Consider the following 22,377-nt stretch of genomic DNA (forward strand, 5'->3'; position numbering starts at 1 on the left):
AGGCTTACCGCTTTTGCACTAACTGAAGAGTTAAGCTCCTTTGTCAGTGTTTCTCCTGATCTGAATCACTTGGACCCTTTGCTGTAGAGCCTGAGAATCTATTTTTAACAAGCTTTCAGACTGTGTGGATGCAGTTAGTCTTGGAATTAAGGAACCACTGATTTCTGTGATGATGTTAACAACCAACTAGAAGTTGAAAGTTCGTTAAACTGGTTTTCTCTTCGCATTTGCATTGCAAAAGCCAGTCTTACTGAACTCAGTAATTCCCACCTTTATCTGCCATTTTAGGTAATGCTCTATTGCCCAGTTAGAGTCTTAGACTTCTGCATTTGAAACAGAAACAAAAACTTGTAATACCTGCCCTTATGAGAATGTAAGAAGTATGTCAGTCTTTTGGATAAACAGGAAAGTAATGGTCTCTCTTCCTTTAAGGAATGTCCATTTTTTCAGGGGCCAATCAGTGTCTTTCATAAGATCCCCAAAGGAATCCATGACCTAAAAATGTCAAGAACCACTAGTTTAAGGAGTTACAAATGTGGATGGTTACCGATATAAATACATTCATTAGCTAAATCAAATCAGGATAAAATAGAATCTGAGAGTTAGGACCTGGAAGATTATTTAGTCTGGGATATAAGGATAGACCATCAGAATCACTTGGGGAAGGGTTCTTAGTCATCATTACTGCTTCCTTCTTTTCTCTTTTGAGATTATTAGCTTTCTTCCTTACACAAATATTTATTGAGCAATACTGTGTGTCAGACACTATGCTAGGCACTGGGGAATAGCAATGAAGAAAACAACGGGGATGCCCACCATTGTGGAGCTCACAACCCAGCAATCTTATTAAGCCACTGCTGTTAGAGAGGACAGTGGACTTGTTTTGGAATGGAAGGAAGGTTGGGACCCACTACTGTAGTCTAACTTTTTCTCTGTCTTCTCTTGCTTTCCATATTAACCCTTAGGACCATTCATCCAGACTTCACTTGAACCCCTCTAGTCATAGGGTGCTTGGGACAAAGGGGCTTTTTCCATTTTGGACAGCTCTACTTATTAGTGATTTCTTCCTTAGACTGTACTGAGCTACAGTCACTCTTGAGCCTTTCACACCTAGGAACACACAGAATAAGCATCCTTTCATGTGTAGGAGTTAGATACATGCATCTCACTCCTGTGCCTGACAGTTCTTGTTGCCAGGCTTCTCTTCTCTGTTTTTTCAGGTATTTCTCCCAGAGGATATTTCAGTCTCCTTTACAAGCCTGGTTGCTTTTTCCAGGACATATTCCAGTTTCTCAGAATTTTTCTTAGTGTATGCTTCCCAGAACTAAGCTTGAAACCAGTTATATCCTTTCAGTGTAGAATAAGACATTAGCACTAGGTAGGTAGCCATGTCCCACTTGCCACTAACAGTCAGCTAACACCCTGTGTCATTTGTGTGAACTGTTGGTCTCCCCTCTTCTGCACCTACGTGGCCAGTTTGTTGAACCTTACTGAAGTTTATGTATATACCTAATATATTCTTCATTTTTAGAGTCAGCCTATAAAGACCTTTTTGGCTTCTTTTATAAGTCTTTTTTTTTTTTAAGATTTTATTTAAAGAGAGAAACAGTGAGAGGGAGAGCACAGAGGGAGAGTGAGAAGGAGAAGCAGACTCCCCACTGAGTGGAGAGCCCGATGTGAGGCTTGATCCCAGCACCCTGAGATCATGGCCTGAGCCAAAGGCTTAACCAACTGAGCCACCCAGGTGCCCCCCTTTTTGGCTTCTTATTTGCAAATCCAGTATTTATTCCTTCAATAACTATCTGTTGAGCGTCTGGGCTGCCCTAGATACTGTAGTCCTAGAATAGGCCTGAGTACACAGATAGGGTCCCTGACCTCATGGAGCTTATGCAGATATTTCCTAATTTACTCATTATATTTTAGTCTTCCAAACTCGTCCTTAGGATAGTTTGGGGATTGTGATGGGTTTTTTGTTTGTTTTTCCTTAAGATTTTATTTATTTGTGAGAGAGAGAAAGAGAGCACAAGTAGGGGGTGAGGAGGGGCCAAGGAAGAGGGAGAAGCAGGCTCCCTGCTTGGCAGGGAGCCTGATGTGGGGGGGATCGATCCCAGGACCCTGAGATAGTGACCTGAGCTGAAGGCAGACGCTTGACTGAGCCACCCAGGCTCCCCGGGATTATTACGTTTTTTTTATAAAATGACCTCAAGTAGTTCCTTAATGTTGCCTGACAAGCATTTTTCATTTTCCCCTGTCTATTCACGCTCCTGCTCTCCTAGATGGCCATATCGGATACCTACCTTCTTCTCAAGCCTTGATTTCAGTGGATCTTGCCTCCTGTTCCCCTAAGAGAAAATAAAAGCAATCAGAAGAGAACTTTCAAGCTCCCACTGTCTCATTTATCCACTCCCTGCATCTGTGCCTGGTGTTCTGCTTTTTCCTGTTACCAATGAACTGCCCATCCTCTTAGGGGAGCCAAGCCTTGTTTCCATGCACTGCATTCCCTCCCCATTGGCCTACTATTTAAAGACCTCCCACTGTGCTGGGTCTTTCCTCATCAGTGCGCAGACATGCCACAACTCTCTCTTTCTCTCCTCCCATTCACTCTTAAACCCACTCCAGTCAGATTTTATTGCTCCGTTGAAACTACTCTTGTCAAGGGCACAGTGACCTTCATGATGTTAACCAATGACCTCTCAGCTTTTGGTACAGCCAGTGCCTCCTTTCCCCTTGAATTTGGCGTCCAAGACAGCACTCTCCCCTACTTAACTGGTCCTTTCCTGTCCTTGTCTTTTGCTGGTTCCTCATCCTCAAACTCTTAATGTTAGGGTGCCCCACATCTCAGCCCTCAGGACTCCTTTCTTCTCTATATACTCTGTTGGTAATCCCAGTCAGTCACATGGCTTTGGACACCATCCAAAAGCTGACAACTTCCTACTTTAATGTTGAAGTTTAGTGTGTGGGTTCCAATTGGGTTCCACAATTTAAAGCTGTATGATCTTCGGCAAGTTACTTTACCTTTCCTTGCCTCCGTTTCCTCATGGTAGGTACTTCAGCATTTGTTGAAAGAATGGATGAAATAACAATAAAACTACTTTTAACCAAGAAAAACAGTAGAGTTCACAAGATTCTTTGTAGAACTTCCAATAGAGAAAAATAAGAAGGACTCTGTTTTACAAATGAAGGGGAAAAATTAGTAACTTGTATTACTAATTCCATTCCAACTCTTTATCCTGTCACACAGTTGAATGTCTTTAACAGTGTGATCTAGTTTCTCCCCCAACAGTTCTATGGAAGTTTCTTCGCCTAAGCTACTAGTGACCTAAATACCAAATTTGGAGGGCATTTTTTGGCCCTTACAGTACTAGACCTCACTGTTGATCTCATTCTCCTTGGAACTTCTCTCGGCTTTCACAAACCTCTGATCAGTCTTCTCTCTCTCCTCCCTACTCCTTAAATATCAGTGTTTTCCAGGGTTCCTTTCCCAAATGGCTTATGGTTCTTGCCTGAAACTTGGCCCTCTCTGAATAGGGGGGGACGTGGAGGTTCTCCTTGTTACCCACACGTGCTTTCAACCCATTACTTCCTGTTCCTCTTAGAAACCCCCATTCCTTTGAGGTTTCTACCGTCTGACGTTTCACCCTCCTCTTCTCTGTGTTGCTGTCTTCTGCCAACCTCTCCCTCACATACTGAGTGTCTCAACACCTGGTTCACCCTCTGAATCCCCACCGTTCTCCGCCACTCCTCAGTTCACTTAGCTTCCTGTCAGCTGTGAGCTCTTCTTTGCCCAGCCCCAGCCGCACACTGCGAGAGACATCCTGAGCCTTGTCTGCAACAAGTGAACAACCTCCGCATTCACACGTTTAGACACTTGTTTCCTGACCATGGTTGTCTTCCTTCCAGTTTGTTTGTTTAGGGCCCATGGAAGCAATTCTTTGACCTCACTTGTCTGAACCTCTCTGGCCTACTCATCTAGGAAAGCCCCAGCCCTGGACGAATGTAGCCACCTATCATCTTTCACACACTGGAGACCATCACCTCACTCGGGATGAGCTGGTGACCATGATTTTATAGTGTTTCAGTGGTCCTCTAGCTCATCTTTCTCATCCCCATCAGTCCCTCCTTTCAATAGCTGGCAGATTGATTCAAAATGCAAGTCCAGCCATGTCACTCCTCTACCACCGTCATTGTTATCCCATGTTGTAAAAGGCCAGTGCCTCTCAGATTTGAACATGAATATGAGGCACCTGAGAGTCTTGTTAAAACGCACGCTGTGCTTCAGGAGGTCAGGGGTAGAGCCTAAGAGTTTGCATTTCTAACAAACTTATTTTACCATCTTTATTTTTCTCATTTTTATGAAATAATCTCAAGGTTTGGTAATCTAGATCAGAGATTTTAAACTCCTAAGTAAAAAATTAGAAGGGTCTATTGCTTATCTTATCCTGAAGTTCCAGTGTCAGAGTTGGATGGATCTCCGAGGTCATTGAGGTTTATCCCCTCACTGTAGGGATAAAGTGTGGAGGAAGGAACAAGTTCTAGGCCAAGAACTTAATTTTCTCAACAACCACTAGAGTGCGTATAGTGTGTGCATACACAGTATGCCGCTTGTTGAGCGTACAGTCTAAAAGACAGGGCACCTGCCCCACAGGATGTTCATGGCCTAAATAAAAGCCATTCTCCCCGCTTCTCGCAAATCTTCTCATCTCATATCTTTTTCAAACTTTGTAAATATAAATTCAGTAACAATAAAAGAAACTTAGTGTTATGCATGGCAAATCATGATGAGCCAAGAAAGAAATCAGAGTTTGGGAATTAAATCTTAACATAGATGTGTAAGGATAAACACGCCCTACCTTTAGAAAATAGCTTTCAGTCTTTGCTTTGAAGTGACCTGCATTTTGACTCACAACCCACTACACACAACTTGTATACAGTTGTATAACTGAAAAAGCATATCTAAACAAGTATACTAGTTGTTACCCAGGATACATGTGAAGCATTCTGTTTAACTCTGACTACAACTCAACTAATTTGATTTCATGAACCTTAATGCTTCTAACCCTGAGTTTGGGGCCTTAGAGTCTTAGTCACACAGAGTATTGGACTGAACTGGACCTGGTTTTGATTCAGTATGATAACTTTCTTCTGCTGAGGCTAAACTCACTTCTGCAAAGGAAACCTCCCTACTGTTACACTCTTCATTTTCTTTAAATCCCATTTAAGCCATTCTTATTCCAAGAAGACTTCCTGTCTGTACCTTATTTACTATTTCATTTAGTACGCCCTCAGCATTTATGTACTGTATTTCCTGATTGCCATGTGTGAGTAAGCACTTGGTTTTGATTTCATTAATGTTTACTATGTCCCCAGTTAGACTGTTAAGTCCACAACGGCAAAGATCGTATATTCTGTTTCTGTGGGATGCTCCCATTCCCTCTAATTTTGTACCTGGGTAACATTTTAATCAGTCGTCCATTAACCTGTGGTTCTCGCAAGGTACAGATGCTTAACTCTGTCAGGGAATCTTTCTCATACGTGTTTTCTCATGCCCATCCACCTCATTTCCCTACAGACGCAAAGCCTATAAAAGAACACATGTCACAAGCCCAGCTCTTTCCCAGAAGCCTTGAGGAAGATCTGGGGTTTGAATATGCAGTGTTCCATAATCATGTTGAAACAGGACAGTTTGCATATTTCAAGGAGGTCCTTACCTGCAAGGAGCACCTGGCTAAGAATGATAGCATCCCATTGATCAATAGAAATGTTGGTCTGAAAAATTGCTTACAGGGCGCCTGGGTGGCTCAGTTGGTTAAGCAACTGCCTTCGGCTCAGGTCATGATCCTGGAGTCCCGGGATCGAGTCCCACGTCGGGCTCCCCGCTCATCGGGGAGTCTGCTTCTCCCTCTGACCCTCTTCCCTCTTGTGCGCTCTATCTCTCATTCTCTCTCTCTCAAATAAATAAAATCTTTTAAAAAAAATGAAAAATTGCTTACAGTCATACATATGCATAGACTACAGTAAAGGCATTGAAGTGGCAATGTAGATATACATATTAATTGACATGGAAAGATGTTTATAAATATTAAATCACAAAAGCATGGAACAGGGCAACAGTATAATTTGAGAGAGTATCATTAACATGTTAACAGTGATTTGTCACTAGATGGTGGGATTATAGGCCTTACAATTTTTATTTTTCTTTCTGTTTATCTTCATTTCCTACATTTTTAAACGATATATACAGTTAAAAACATGATATACATTTCTTAAATTATATTTTAGCTTTCTGCTTGCTTGGGATCTGATTACCATTAAGTTCTGGTGTATTACCAATACTATACTATTGTACTATGAATAAAATAAAGCTGGGGACGTGGATATTGAGTTCATTGAACATGGACCAAGTGGGCATTTCATAAGTAAATTATATGAAGATGTGCTTGGATGATTTCTCTCCAGAGGCTCTGTTTTTCAGCCTTCTGAAAACATTTTTCTTTCTCTGTTGTTGTAACTAGATTCCTTCACGGAGGTGCCATTGCAACCATGATTGATTCTACTGTTGGTATGTGTGCACTTATAGCTGAGAGAATTGTTTTGACTGCCAATCTCAACATCAGTTTTAGAAGGTAAATCCCTGGGTTTGCTCTGCTTCTTAGGTATCATGGATCAGGCTCCCCAGCAGCAGACCCTGAGACAAAGATTTGTGTGCAAATGATAAAGGAGGTGCTCCCAAGGGAGACTAGCACAGGAGTGGGAGGAGCAAAACAGGAAAAGGGAAGGAGAACCAACCAGGCTTGGGCTCCCAAAGTCCTTCAGCCTGATCATCCAAGGAGCTCCGGAGTGAAATGTGTGCCTCTGGATTGTTCCGACCTTAAGCAAGGGAGCTCTCTCACACGTCAGTCATACAATGAGGGCTATCCTGGGGACCAAAATTCCAGGCCTATTGGGCTCGTTGCGTTTGAGCAAGGCAGGATCTGGGGGGGAAAAAAAAAGGTGAAAAAAGGATTGAAGGGGATCTGAGTGGGAGCACCAATAACCACTACATAACAAAACATAAAAGTATTTCATGCTTTTCTTTTTTAAGATTTTATTTATTTATTTATTCATGAGAGACAGAGAGAGAGAGGCAGAGGGAAAGGCAGGCTCCCCACGGAGCAGGGAGCCCGATGCGGGGCTCTTATCTCAGGACCCTGGACCTGAGCGGAAGGCAGCCGCTTAAGTGACTGAGCCACCCAGGCACCCCAAAACATAGAAGTTTCTCATAACTTCACACAGAAATAAAAGGGCAGACAGCAGGATGAGTTTGGTATCCATCAGAAATAAAGCTCCACAAGGTCTTAATTCTTCAATCCTACAGTTAACAAAACAGTGGACACTGGCACAGGAACAGAGAAGGAGCAATAGTGCAAACCAGAGTTTAAGAACAGTTCAATAGATGAGGTCTCCAAATAAGGTTTTGTGGGTTATTACTTTGCACAGTGGGGGGCATTTAAGTTACACAACATCTCCATTTTATGCCACAGAGAGTTGTGTGGTGTATATGGCCATCATTAGGAAGCCATGCCTCGTAGATTGTAGGTTTATTTACTATAAGTAATCCTTAGCCAAGCATTCTACAGAAAAGGACACTTCCCCCTAGTAAATATTATTAGTTTATTTCAGGGCCAGCAAAAATTTTTCTGTAAATATTTTATGTTTTGCGGGCCATAATGTCTCTGATACAACTACTCAACTCTGCCATTGCAGCACAAAAACAGCCATAGACAATACATCAGTACATAAATGGGTATAGCTGTGTTCCAATAAAACTTTATTTACAAAAACAGGCAGCTGGCCATTGGGGCCATAGTTTACCAATTCCTGGTCTGTTCACCTGGAGGGCCAGTTGGAAAAAATTAGACATGGTCATTTATCTCCTTTTCCCTGGGAATGTTTCTGTCTGCTCCCTGCCCCCGCCCCCCAACACACACAGAATGAAAGAATTGGAGGCCAGCTGCTTTAACTTCTCCCTCCCCAGCTGCCAGTAATCATAGCTTCAAAATAAAAAACACTTTAAACAAGATAGAAATGTATCACGCAAAGGAGTCCAGAGGAAGTCATCCTGGGCTGAAAGAGCAAGCTCCCTGGTTCCCAGAGACACAGGCTCCTTCCAGCTCACCTTTTCACAGTACTGAGTGCTGGCAAGAGCCATCACATGTCCTGACAGCAGGACTGACGAAGGGTAGAAGAAGAGCTGTTTTCTCTCTTTTTAGGAGACTTCCCGGAAGTTCTGCACAAGACTTACTTCCATTTAACATCATTAGTAGTAAGAGAGATTGAGAAAGTGGTTTCTTATATATACTATGTCATTATCCCCTCAAATGTATTTAAGGTCAACAACTAATACAACCACAGACATATTAATAAATCCAGACCTACAAATTATGCAATACAAATTCTTTTTAGTGCTGACATAATCAAATGTTACTAAGTACTTCAGTAAATAAAATGATAAGCCTAATACGATTTTTTTTTCCAGATGCATCAAATATAAAATTATCCCAGTGATCATAAAACTTATTATTTCGGGGTGCCTGGGTGGCTCAGTCGATTAAGCGACCAACTTGTGATTTTGGCTCAGGTCATGATCTCATGGGTCGTGAGATGGAGCCCTGTGTCGGGCTCTGCGCTTAGTGGGCAGTCTGCTTGAAGAATCTCTCCGTCTGCCCCCCTCCACTTGTGCATTCTCTCTCTAAAATAATCAATCTTTTCAAAAACTTAGTATTTCACCTACACTTATTAAAAATTTTTCGTTCCAGGCTTGATTAATTTCTCTAGGATGCCAATATTTCTATTTTCCTGAGGTTAGTATACTTGTCCTCATAGCCTTATTAGGTGTCCAGTACTTGCGTCAGACCCTAAACGAACCGTCTCAGCTCAGCCGAATTTGTAAGTTCTGGGCGATCATCCTGGAGATTCTTAATGGAATAGGATTTTTCCTTTGAGGGTGATTGGAACACATGCCTGAGTTCATAAAGCCGAGCCCCTGTTGGAGTCAAGATTTCCTTACCATGTCAGAGGGACTTTCCAAACCTACACCCTTTCTTCTAACCTAGCACCTCCCCTTTTTTAGTATCCAAGTCCACTGTGTCTTAGTTGTATATTTTCCGCTTTGGTTTACCACTTACCTGTAATTAAATGCATCTCCTGTAATTGGTGGAGATTCCATCTCCCGGGAGACAAGGACATGAGACTGTAGTTTTCTTTCAGAGATATTCAGCTGGGCAAGACATTTGCCTTCTTTCTAGCTGGTTCTTTTCTGTAACCAGGCCTTTCTGTTAAGGGTACGATTCCTGCATTTTCTGCAATTGTTTGGCTTCCTGACAGTTCTCTGCCTGTTGGTGTGGGGGAGAGGGTTAGTGAGGGTTCTTATGGAGACTGTGCTGGACTTTAATAAATCCCCAAATGGCATTTGTCCGTGGGTGTAAATCCACCAAATGTGCATAGATGTTCCTTTCATCTTTCAGCTCACCTGTACCTCACACACTTTGAGGGGACATAAGAGGTAACAGCCCTGATGCTGAGGGTTGTCCAGGTCTTTGCCTACCCGCAGTTCGTGTAGGCTATCAAAGCGCTTTTGACTAACACATGGGAGATTCCTTGCTGAATGTAGGTATCCGTTATAGATCTGACCTTACAGCTCAGAAAACTACCAGATTGTTTATGCCATGGTTGTGTAAACATAATTCTTCCAGTGCAGCCTCCCCAAACCTGACCTATACACATCCCTCACTCTGTGTTTTACCATGTTCTTTCATAGAGTAAAATACTGTGAGGCAGACATATACTTGTCTGCGCCGTTCACTATAAGTAACTGCTTAAAAAATTCAACTTACCTGATCATAGCCATCCTTATTTTTGAATTATAGCTATAGTTTTATAATTCTTGAGTTAGTTTTTTTCCTTTTTTGAGAATCATTAGGGACTCCTGGCTTTCCATAACATGGTTAACCATAATTATCACCCTCTTTTCTGTGTTTAAATTGCATTTGGCCTGTTAGGAGTCTCTTTAGACTGCTTCCTATCCTTTCAATTCTATCCAGATGGATTTTTAAGTACTTTTGTCTCCGGAAAGACAGTATAACGTACTGGTTAAGAGGACAGACTTTGGAGCAGGTTCAAATGCCTGTTTAGCTGCTTACCAGCTGTATGACCTTGGACAAGTTTCTTAACCTCTCTGTGCTTTAATTTCCTCATCTTTAAAAAGAGGATCATAATATCCACCATATAGGGTCATTATGAGCTGTAAATGAATGAATGCGCATGTAAAGCACCTAAAACAGTATCTGGCCACGTAACAAGTACTCAGTACGTGTTGGCTGCTAATATTATTATCGTTAATGTTGTTATTATCATTACTTTCATTTTAGCAACAACGAGGTGTATCTGTGCCAAGACAGAGTAGCTACACTATAAAGATTGCTGATTTCTTTTTAGTGGAGAATAATGCAAAAGACTAGGAAAATACTAGATGTGTTCACATGGTGGGTAGGATAACCTTGGTGCTGGGCCATTTCTGTGTCACAGCTGGAAAGTTTTTAATGTTTAATAAGGTTATGAGTTCACAGTGGTATTTTAATTTTCTTTTTTTTAGATTTTATTTATTTATTTCTCAGAGCGCACAAGCAGGGGGAGCGGCAGGCAGAGCAGGCAGAGGGGTGAGCAGGGAGCCCGATGCAGGGCTCGATCCCAGGACCCTGGGATCGAAGGCAGATGCTTAACGACTGAGCCACCCAGGCATCCCCACAGTGGTATTTTTAGATTTAATGGGCTTTGTGCCTTACATTTTATATTAACATTTTTTGAGTAGTGTGAAATATATTCATATTGTTGTGAAACTAATCTTCAGAACTTTTTTTATCTTGCAAAACTGAAACTCTATACCCATTAAACCTTAACTCCCTATTTTCCCGTCCTTACAACTCCTGGCAACCACCATTCTACTTTCTATGAATTTGACTTACCTCATGTAAGTGGAGTCATACATTTTCTCTTTTTGTGACTGGCTTATTTTACTTAGCAAAATGTCCTCAAGTTTTGCCCATGTTGTAGCAGGTGACAGGATTTTTTCATTTTCTTTTTTTTTTTCTCAAAGATTGATATATTTATTTTAGAGAGGGAGAGCAAGTGGGGGAGGGACAGGGAGAGAGGGAGAGGAAGAGAATCTCAAGCACAGTGTGCCTGAGTGCCGAGCCCAGTGCGAGGCTTGATCTCACAACCCTGAGATCATGACCCGAGCCAAAATCAGGAGTTGGAGACTTAACTGATTGAGCCACCCAGGCACCCCAGATTTTTTTCTTTTTTAAGGCTGAATAATATTCCATCATGTATATACCACATTTTGTTTATCCATTCATCCATCATTGGATATTTGGGGTGTTGCCACTGCTTACCTATTATAAATAATGCTGTAACGAATATGAGATGCAAATGTCTCAGTGAAATCTTACTTTCAGTTCTTTTGAATAAGTACCAAAAAGTGGAATTGCTGGATTACATGGTAGTTCTATTTTTAATTCTTTGAGGAACCACTATACAGTTTTCCATAACAGCTGCATCATTTTACATTCCCATCAACAGCGCATCTTTTTGCTAGCATGTGTTATCTTGGGTTTTATTTTTGTTGGATAGTAGCCATCTAATGGTATGAGGTGATATCTCATTGTGCTTTGATTTGCATTTTTTAATTTTTTTTTTAAATTTTTTTATTTATTTGTTTGAGAGAGAGAGAATGAGAGAGAGAGAGCACGAGAGGGAGGAGGGTGAGAGGGAGAGGCAGACTCCCTGCCAAGCAGGGAGCCCGATGTGGGACTCGATCCCGGGACTCCAGGATCATGACCTGAGCTGAAGGCAGTCGCTTAATCAACTGAGCCACCCAGGCTCCCTGATTTGCATTTTTTTAAATATTTTATTTATTTGAGAGAGAGCACGAGTAGGGGGCGGGCAGAGGAAGAGGGAGAAGCAGACTCCCTGCTGAGCAGGGAGCTCAATGTGGGACTCAGTCCCAGGAGCTTGCCCTGGGAAGGCAGATGCTTAAACCCACTGAGCCACCCAGGCACCCTCCATTGAGTGGTCTTAATACCATTAATGAAAATCATTTGACCAATACGAGAGGGTTTATTTCTGGGCTCTCTGTTCTATTTCATTGGTCTGTATGTCTGTCTAATGCCAGTACCACACTGTTTGGATTATTATAGCTTTGTAATGTGTTTTGAAATCAGGAAGTGTGAGACTTGCAGCTTTTTTTTTTTTTTCCTCCTAAGACTGTTCTGGCTATTCAGGGTCCCTTGAGACTCTATGAATTTTAGGATGGATTTTTCGATTTCTACAAAAAATTATGCTATTGGGATTTTCTAGGATTGCATTGAATCTATAAATTGCCTTGTGTAGTATTGACATCTTAACAGTATATTCTTCTAGTCCATGAACACAGGACATTTTTCCATTTATAGGTGTCTTTAATTTATTTTAATAGGGCTTTGTAGTTTTCAGTGTACATGTTTTTTTGCCTCCTTGGTCATGTTTATTCTTAAGTATTTTATTTTTCTATGTTTTTTTAAATGTAATTATTTTCTTAAATTTTTCTGATTATTCACTGTTAATGTATAAAAATGGAATTGTTGAGTAGAAGTGACAAAAGTAGGCATCCTTGTTGTGTTTCTGATCTAGGAGGAAAAGCTTTCGGTCTTTCTTCATTGAGTGTTATGTTAGCTGAGGGCTTTTCTTATATGACTTTTATTATGTTGAGGTAGTTTCCTTTATTCCTAGTTGATTTTGAGATTTTTAACTGCTCACCCAGACTGTCATCATACCTTCTCTTATATAATCCTGTGTCTTAACCTACCATTTCTCTGTATCATTTGAGTGAATCAAATGAAAGTTAGGATAAATTTGTCAAAATCTACCAAAAAACAATGTGATTTTGATAGCAGTTACATTAACTTAAAGGTTAACTTGGGAAAAATTGTCATTTTTACATATAGTCAAAAATTTTTTTAAGATTATTTATTTATTTATTTGACAGAGAGAGAGACAACAAGAGAGGGAACACAAGCAGGGGGAGTGGGAGAGGGAGAAGCAAGCCTCCCGCCGAGCAGGGAGCCTGATGCGGGGCCCAATCCCAGGACCCTGAGATCATGACCTGAGCCGAAGGCAGACACTTAACAACTGAGCCACCCAGGCGCCCCTAGTCAGTGTTTTATGCGTTGACTTTATTTTATACATTTATATATATGCATTTATCTATACCTTTATACATATATACAGTGTATGTTTTTTATATATTGACATTAAACAGTTTATATATTTATACTATAAAATTAGATCCCAGAGATGGTTTTTCAACGTGATAAAAATATATTAAAATTTAAGTTTTTTCTTTTTTTAAAGATTTATTTATTTATTTGAGAGAGCGAGAATGAGAGAGAGAGAGTACATGAGAGGGGGGAGGGTCAGAGGGAGAAGCAGGCTCCTTGCTGAGCAGGGAGCCCGATGCGGGACTCGATCCCTGGACTCCAGGATTATGACCTGAGCCGAAGGCAGTTGCTTAACCAACTGAGCCACCCAGGTGCCCCTAAAATTTAAGTTTTTAATATCTTTCCATGTTCTATGTTTTTTATTTTTATTTATTTATTTATTTATGTTTTTAAGATTTTATTTATTTATTTGACGGAGAGAGACACAGCGAGAGAGGGAACACAAGCCGGGGGAGTGGGAAAGGGAGACGCACACTTCCTGCCGAGCAGAGAGCCCAATGTGGGACTCGATCCCAGGACCCTGGGACCATGGCCTGAGCTGAAGGCTCGGCTTAACGACTGAGTCACCCAGGCGCCCCATGTTCCATGTTTTTTTTAAAATATTTTTCTTGGGCGCCTGGGTGGCTCAGATGGTTAAGCATCTGCCTTCGGCTCAGGTCATGATCCCGGGGTCCTGGGATCAAGTCCCGCATCGGGCTCCCTGCTCCTTGGGAGCCTGCTTCTCCCTCTGCCCCTCTCTCTCTCTGTCTCTCATGAATAAATAAATAAAAATTTAAAAAAAATCTTTTTCTTGTTCAAATAAAGTTGAAGAATACTACAGCCTCCCTTCTCAATTAAAAAAGGTTCATTTGAAAACAAGGTCAGCGAAGTATTTGGATTACAGTTTAACTTAACAAGTGTTTGTGTCTTGAGCACATGCTACCTGCCAGGCCCTATGCTTAGTCCTTGTCCCATCCAACAAACTATCCACATAAATCCATTGTGTTGCTGTTCATTTGTTACCCACGGTTAGAAATCTTACTAAAAACCAGTTTTCCATGAAATCACATGGATAGAGAGACTACAGTCAGGATCAGAACCGAAGTTTTCTGAATCCTTGGTGCTCTTCACTACAACACACAACCTTCATTCTTTTCTATTAATTGATGATTAAAAACCAGAATAAAGCATTGGGTGATGTAAGTACAGTTGATCCTTGAACAACACAGCTTTGAACTGCATGGGTCAACTTATACTTGGATTTTTTTTTCCAATAAATACAGTACTGTAAATGTATTTTCTCGTTCTTAATGATTTTCTTAACATTTTCTTTTCTCTGGCTTACTTTATTATAAGAATACAGTGGAAAATACATATAACTTAAAAATATGTGTTAATTGACTGCTTATTTTATCAGCAAGGATTCTGGTCCACAGTAGACAGTTAAGAGTTACATTTTGGGGCGGTCACGTTCCACATGGGTTGTTGACTGTGCAGGAGTCAGTGCCCCTAACTCCCACATTGTTCAAGGGTTAGCTGTAGTTTAACATTTGTCAGACCTTATCTGTTGTGTATAGTTGTTAGATTCATAATAATAATAGTAATAATTATAAATTTAAATCAATTGGTGGCCCTCTGGGGGACTAGAAATAACAACCTGGGATTAAATTTAATTGAAGATAATTTACAGTGTCAAGCATGGGGTGTCTTAATCCACCCTCCTTCTAAGAAGCGAGACTGCCTCTTCCTCAGGTCTGATAATTTCCTAACACCCGATACAAATGTCATACTTTGTGTTTAGCAGATTCAGATAAATAGCCAAAGCAGCTAATGATTAGTGGTAGCTAGCCAGCTGTGAAAGAATCGATAGCTGAGCATTTTTGCAAGTTATTCATGGTATATTGATTGGGAAGCCCTAGGTTAGACTTCCGCAAGCAACATAGCAGACAAGAAATTTTGAAGGACATTTTTCCTTTAGAACAGTAGATCATGTGTCAAATTTACAAGGATATAAGCCATGAGGAAGTAAACCACCAGAAGTGAGAATCAGCAGAAAGAGTAAATAACAGATTTAGTCGCTCGGGGACGTAAGATACCGTGATAATCAGACACACAGTATAGCAGAGGATATAAAGAGATGTTTAAAGAAATAAAAGCAAAGTTTGGTTGTTCCATCAGGAGGTTCAGGACAAGCTAATGGGAGCGAAAACTGGGCTGAGGTAACCACTGTGATGACTTTCCTTCTGCCTGGAGGAGTTCCTTTCCATGGGGGCACTGAGGGAGCACAGAACCCATCCTGCTCCACGTTATGGTTCTGCCAAATAACATTTCACCTTTAAAAAGGCACCTTTTTCATCATGGCACTCTGTCTCCAGGATTCCCAAAGGCGACTGTAGCCACTGGTCACATGTGGCTATTTAAATTTAAATATAAATCCATTAAATAAATTTAAAGATGCAGTTTCTCATTCACAGCGGCCACATTTTGGGTATTCGTTGTAAGGTGGCTACTGTATTGGACAGCTCAGAGGTGGGACATTTCTATCACCACAGAAAGTTCTCTTGGACAGCCCCGGCTTAGTACATTAAGCTGTTACTGCAATTTGTTGTTATTGGGTGTCTTTCTAGTGACAGTCACTCTAAAGGGGATTGGGTAAGAAATTTGGATTATGATAGAAAATGAGAGCTGCCGATGGGACCATCCCATAGTCCATGGTCCTGTTTTCATGTCTTTAAAGGATTCCAGCACCCTTCAGCCTTTGCTCTGGGTCTTCAGATGGGACAGCCTGTGCCATCGAAAAGCTAGAATCCCCAGTGGTCTCTGAAGCTAATGCCAAGGGCAGCCTGGGCCCACCTGAAATCAGTGGCACTCAGGAGGAAGGGGGGTGTGGATGGCCCCTGGGTTCAGCCCAGGGAAGGGGTGTCTGATCTGAGACAGTTTTATCTGACACATTCTGATACCAGCTATTATAGATTTCCACCCCTTCTCAAACACTTGGTCATCTCAGTGTTACATTAATAAAAACAAATTTTGTCTCCTTTTTTTTCTTGTGCAGGCCTATCCCCCTTTGTTCTGTTGTTGTGATAAATAGCCAGCTTGATAAAGTTGAAGGAAGGAAATTGTTTGTTTCCTGTAATGTCCAAAGTGTGGATGAAAAGACCCTATACTCCGAGGCAACAAGTAAGAAACTATCGCTATGTCTTTTTTTGGTCTGGTTTAGTTTCTTGGGTTTTGTATTTGGGGGCTTGGGAGTTGTTGGGTTTTGTTTTTGTTTTGCTTTGGTTTTATAACCCGCAAATGCCCAGAAATTCTCAATTCCCTATCATGTAAAAAAACAAGTTAAAGGTATTCTTAAACATTACTGGTAGAGAGCTACTTGCCAAAATCTATCAAAACTACAAAGTCGTGTGCTCTTTTTCACCTCTTTCCAGGACCTGATCCCACAGGTGTACCAAAGTGTGTAAAATTACAATGTTTGTGTTGCCCTGCTGTCACAGTAGTGTGTTACTCATGTGAAGCTATTTGGAATAGCAGAAGATTGCTGAAACATAGCTACCCATCAGTAGGAGGCTGGTTGAGCAACCACAGTGTGTGTGCCACAAAACATTTTGTGGCATATTATGGTGCCATAAGTAATAAGGACATTCTTTAATTATGGGGCTGTCTCAATACATATTGAATGAAAAGCACAACATGCAGGACTGTGAATGTAGTATCATTATCACTAATAGAGAAAATGTAGAGAGATCTTTGCATTCTCTTCCCCTTTTCTCCCTCTTTCTATTTTACTCCTTCCTTCCTTCCTTCCTGAATAATTTATTCCAAAAGCCATTAGGTAGAGTGGGCATGGTAGGCTTGGGATTGGCCTGGAGGCTGCAGCAAGATGGGGCTGTGGGGGCCGAGCACCGGGTTGGAGCCTGAGTGGAGTGAAGAGTGTGTCCACACGGGCAAGTGGCTCAGTGCAGCATGTCAGAGCCTATGCGGGACGGTGGCGTTTACACGGGCTGGCAGCCGAGAGGGGGGCCAGGTGCCTTACTGTCAGAGAAGGGATTTCCAGATACAGAAAGAGAAAACTAGAATGAACCCTGTGGTGTTGGGTTGGAATTGGAGATCTTGGACATGAATGTTTTCCTAGTCTCTTGCTCTTAGAAATAACATTGTGAGTAACTTCGTATATTGTCATTTTACACACATTTTGGTAAGTTAATCTCCAGTGGTTCCAGAGGAGACCATTCTTTGTACTAGTCTCACAGTTTTTCTGTCAGTTTGACATTTCAAAGTAAAAAGTAATACATGGGAGGGAGGGGGAAATATCTGTATATTCTTGTGTTGCATAGACCTTCAGGAATGTGACCCAAACATTGGTTTCCTCTGGGAAGAGGACCAGGTAGGTTGGAGGGAGAGTCCACCGTAGGCCCTTGTGTACCTTGCAACATGATTATGTCAGTGGATTAGCAAGACAAGAGCTAGGTTTTGTGGCACCTAAAGCTTGCACAGTTTAAGAAATTAAAGAAAAAGAATGCAAAATTGGGTACAAATGTGCGTTTTTATTTAAAATGAGGAAAGAAACCACAACATGCTCCTGCTGCTGCTGTCTAGAGATGCAGGGCCCCTCCCTCTGTGCTCACCATGAGCAGTTTATCAGAAGTGCTTCCAGACTGCATCCCTGAGCACTCCCAGCCCCTGCTCTGACGGAGCCTTTGCAAGGGAAGAGCCCTTGAAGCCTTACATTCCATAGCTTCAGATGTAGACAATTTAGATATCTGGTGCTTTTTGTTTGTTTCTATTCTGTTTTATTTTAAGGGACCTCAGATGCCCAGGTTTGGCTTAATCAGAATCTTTGAGTTAGGACACAATAGGCATCCTTGATGCATGAAACAGTCATCTTTTTATTTATTCATTCACTGATGTACTTTTCGACTTAAAAAGAAACACCCTGAACACCTACCATCAGCCAAGAACCAGAATCTTAATAGCATACCCCTACCTAATTACTTTCCCATCTCATCCTCCTGCTTTCCCCTGAAATTTTTGAAGTATAATTAAAATACAGTGTTCTATTCGCTTATACCTAATTTGTTATTTTCATAAGTTGTATCAAGAATATATGTGTGTATCTGAGGAATGTACAGTTTATTTGTTTATATTTTTTATTTTATTTTATTATGTTAGTCACCATACATTACATTATTGATTTTTGATGTAGTGTTCCATGATTCATTGTTTGCATATAACACCCAGTGCTCCATGTAATACGTGCCCTCCTTAATACCTATCACCGGGCTAACCCATCCCCCCACCCCTCTAAATCCCTCAGTTTGTTTCTCAGCGTCCATAGTCTCTCATGGTTCGTCTCCCCCTCCGACATCCCCCTCTTCATTTTTCCCTTCCTACCATCTTTTTTTTTTTAACATAATGTATTGTTTGTTTCAGAGTTACAGGTCTGTGATTCAACAGTCTTGCACAATTCACAGCGCTCACCATAGCACATACCCTCCCCAATGTCTATCACCCAGCCACCCCATCGCTCCCGCCCCCCACTACTCCAGCAACCCTCAGTTTATTTCCTGAGATTAAGAATTCCTCATATCAGTGAGGTCATATGATACTTGTCTTTCTCTGATAGGAATGTACAGTCTAGTTGTTCTGAACTTTGCAAAAAAGAGATCACGCTATATGTACTTTTCTGGGAGTTGGTTTTCTTCTCATTCAGCTTCACATTACTGAAGTTCACTCTGTTGTTGGCACGTAGTTTCCTTATTTTTCCTGTTTAGTGATATTCCACTGTGTGAGTATACCACAGTGGATTTATCTCCGCTTTAGATGTTGGACTTTGGACTCTTTTAAAGAGAGGGATGGGGAGTGGAGGAGTGGCAGGGGTGGGGAGAGAGAGAATCTTAAGCAGACTCTACACCCAGCCTGGAGCCTGATGTGGGGTTCGATCTCACAACCCTGAGATCATGACCTGAGCCAAAATCAAGAGTTGGTAGCCTAACTGACACCAGGTCTCCCATGGGCCTTGGATTCTGGTGAATGGGCTGCTGTGAACGTTCTGGTGGTGTACACGGACGAGAGCTTGGCATATAGTTAGGAGTAGAATTTCTGGGTTGTAGAGTATGGGAGTATTCAGCTTCACAGGGGAACACACCAGCTTGTTTTCTAAAGCTGTTACTAAATTATACTCCCACCGGCAATATATGAGATTCTGTTGATCCCTGTCTTCTCTAGCATTTGGTAAAGTCAGACTTCTGAATTTTTGCCAATCAAATGGTTATATAATATTATCTCTGTGTGATCTTGATTTGCATTTTTCTGATCACCTATGAAAATGAGCATCTCCTCATACATTTATCATACCTGTTTCCCATTCTGTAAAATTCCTATTTGTTCAGCCTCTTTTGTTTCCCCCCCCTTTTTTAACTGATTTACAGGAGTTCTTTCTCTATTTTGTATTAATGTTTTTATTGGACATATAACTGCACCTTCCAGTATGTAAGTTAACTTTTATTTGCCTTAAGGTATCTTTTTTTTATGAACAGAAGATTTTTTTCATGTTACTATAGTTGTATTTATTACATTTTTTTTCCTTTATCATTAATGCTTTTTATGTCTTATTATTCATTCCTCCTCCCCACTCCCTGCCAAGTATCATCTGTTTGCAGAAATAATGGATAAAAGAAGCAGGAATAAGATCCTGAATAATTTGAATCCATAGTCAATTTAAAGACTCCATTCCAGGCTGTGGTTTATGTGTCCTATCTCCCTAAGGCTTTCAGTATCAAAGGTTCCAGATGGCTTAGTTGTAATTTCACTTCCTTTCACTTTCCTGACTATCTCTAATGGAAGTGGTAATGAACCATGAAATGACCAAGTGGGAGAGGACCGGTTCCCAGAGGCACTATTGTATTGTGATAGTCAAAAGCTGATTCTTAATTTGGCTAAGAAAGGAGAGTAGGCCCAAAGATGGAAGGTACAAATATGAATCAAAATCCCTTTCCTGGGGCGCCTGAGTGGCTCAGTCGATAAGCGTCTGCCTTTGGCTCAGGTCGTGATCCCGGGGTCCTGGGATTGAGCCCTGCGTCGGGCTCCCTGCTCAGCGGGGAGTCTGCTTGTCCCTCTCACACTCCCCCTGCTTGTGTTCCCTCTCTCGCTGTCTGTCAAATAAATAAAATCTTTTTAAGAAATAAATAAATAAAAATGAAAGGTGCTTCTGTTAAAAAAAAATCTGTTTTAAAAAAATCGCTTTCCTTACCTATATATCTCCTCAGAGAAGTCCCTTCTGACTGTAGTCAGCTGACTTACAATCACTTTGTGTTATTTTGTTTGTTTAGGTTTATTTGTAAAACTGGATCCTAAAAAAAGTTTGACATAAAAGAGCTTCTGGTGCATTCTACACCAATCTGCATTCCTTCCCTCCAGAAGAAGGTGTTGTCTTCAGTTCTGCTCTTCTTACCTACTTTTGAGTCCCCCAGAGGGTGAAGCCTGCTAACACTGATCTTCCTCAACAAATCTTCGGAGTACAACTCCAGGAGCTCTATTTCCACCTTCTAAACTCTTTAACACAGAAGGACTCCGTGTGACGGTATCAACAATTCTTTGTGTCTCCTTAGAATAAATTTCTGGTTCTCCTAAATTTGAATGGGCTCCTTAAGGTTGCACAAGCATGATATCTGCCCCATTGCAGACTGAGGAAAAAATTCACATTGAAACTCTTACCACAAACTTGAAAAACCAGAAAACCAAAAGAAGGAGTGTGTGTGTGTTACAAAGTGGGGGAAATTGGAGTGGGAGACGAACCATGAGAGACGATGGACTCTGAAAAACAAACTGAGGGTTCTGGAGGGGAGGGGGTGGGGGATGGGTTAGCCTGGTGATGGGTATTAAAGAGGGCACGTTCTGCATGGAGCAATGGGTGTTATATGCAAACAATGAATCATGGAACACTACATCAAAAAAGAAAAAAGGAAGGAAGAAAGAAAGAAAGAACGAACAAAGCTAACTTTATTGTATCCAAACAAATGGTTTTGGCCACGGTAGGAAGTCCAACTAGTTCTATAGGAATGAATGAATACCTCAGATCTGGATCCTAGGGATTAAACAACAGGACCATTTTTAACATAAGCTGACCTGTTGTGTTTTACCGACAACGTAGTTGATCATCACTGGAAGGAACCTATATTTACTTTCTAGGTATCTTCATTCAGGCTGCTGTAACAAAATATCACAGACTTGGGTAGCTTGTATACAACAGAAATTTCTTGTTCACAGCTCTGGAGCCTAGAAAGTTAAGGATCAGAGCACCAGCACAGTCACCTCCTGGTGAGGGCTAGCTTACTGGCTTATAGCTGGTGCCTTCTCACTGTGTCCTCATGTGGTAGAAGGGGCTAGAGATCCTCTAGATCCTCTTCTTAGGGCACTAACCCCACTCATGAGGGCTCCACTTCATTACTTACATATTTCTGTACGGCCCACCTACTAATACCATTAGGATTTCAACATAGGAAGGCAGGAGCAGGAACAAACATTCAGACCTTCACATTAGGGCTGCCATGACAAAGTACCACATACTGGGTGATTTGAAAAAACGGGAACTCATTGCCTCACAGTTCTGGGAACCAGAAGTACAAAATCAAGGTTTCTGCAAGGCCAAGCTCCCTCTGAAGGCCATAGGGAAGGAATTACTCAAGCCTCTCTCCTAGCTGCTGGTAGCCTCAGTCATTCCTTGGTTTGTAGATGCATCATTCCTGCCTTCACATCATCTTCCCTTTGGCCAAATTTCTCCCTTTGTATAAGGACACCAAGTCATTGGTAGGGCCCACACTAATGACCTCACTTTAACTCGATTACCTCAGTAAAGACCTCATTTCTGTGGCCCCTGGGTGGCTCAGTCAGTTAAGCATCTAACTCTTGGTCTCAGCTCAGGTCTTGATCTCAGGATCGTGAGTTCAAGCCCTGCATTGGGCTCCACGCTGGTCGTGGAGCCTACTTAAAAAAAAAGAGAGACCCCATTTCCAAATATGCTCACATTATGAGGTGGGGGATTAGGACTTTAGCATACCTTTTGGGAGGACACAGTTCAACCCATAACAGAACCTTAAAACAAATG

At 41.4% G+C, this 22,377-nt stretch overlaps 1 protein-coding gene across 1 annotated transcript in view; it reads left to right on the forward strand.

The window, feature by feature from the left end:
• Nucleotides 1-20,910, forward strand: part of THEM4 (thioesterase superfamily member 4) — a 39,163-nt gene extending 18,253 nt beyond the window's left edge. Inside the window, 5 exon segments of the mRNA XM_028088338.2 lie at nt 5,570-5,671; nt 5,674-5,737; nt 6,513-6,623; nt 16,327-16,451; nt 20,603-20,910. Of these exon segments, the coding sequence (XP_027944139.2) occupies nt 5,570-5,671; nt 5,674-5,737; nt 6,513-6,623; nt 16,327-16,451; nt 20,603-20,643 (443 nt within the window). The 3' untranslated portion in view covers nt 20,644-20,910.
• Nucleotides 20,911-22,377: the final 1,467 nt, after the last annotated feature.

This window comes from Eumetopias jubatus, unplaced genomic scaffold, assembly GCF_037043125.1.
Source record: "Eumetopias jubatus isolate StellerSeaLion01/CBP00866 unplaced genomic scaffold, mEumJub1_p1.0 scaffold_4, whole genome shotgun sequence".
Taxonomy (NCBI): Eukaryota; Metazoa; Chordata; class Mammalia; order Carnivora; family Otariidae; genus Eumetopias; species Eumetopias jubatus.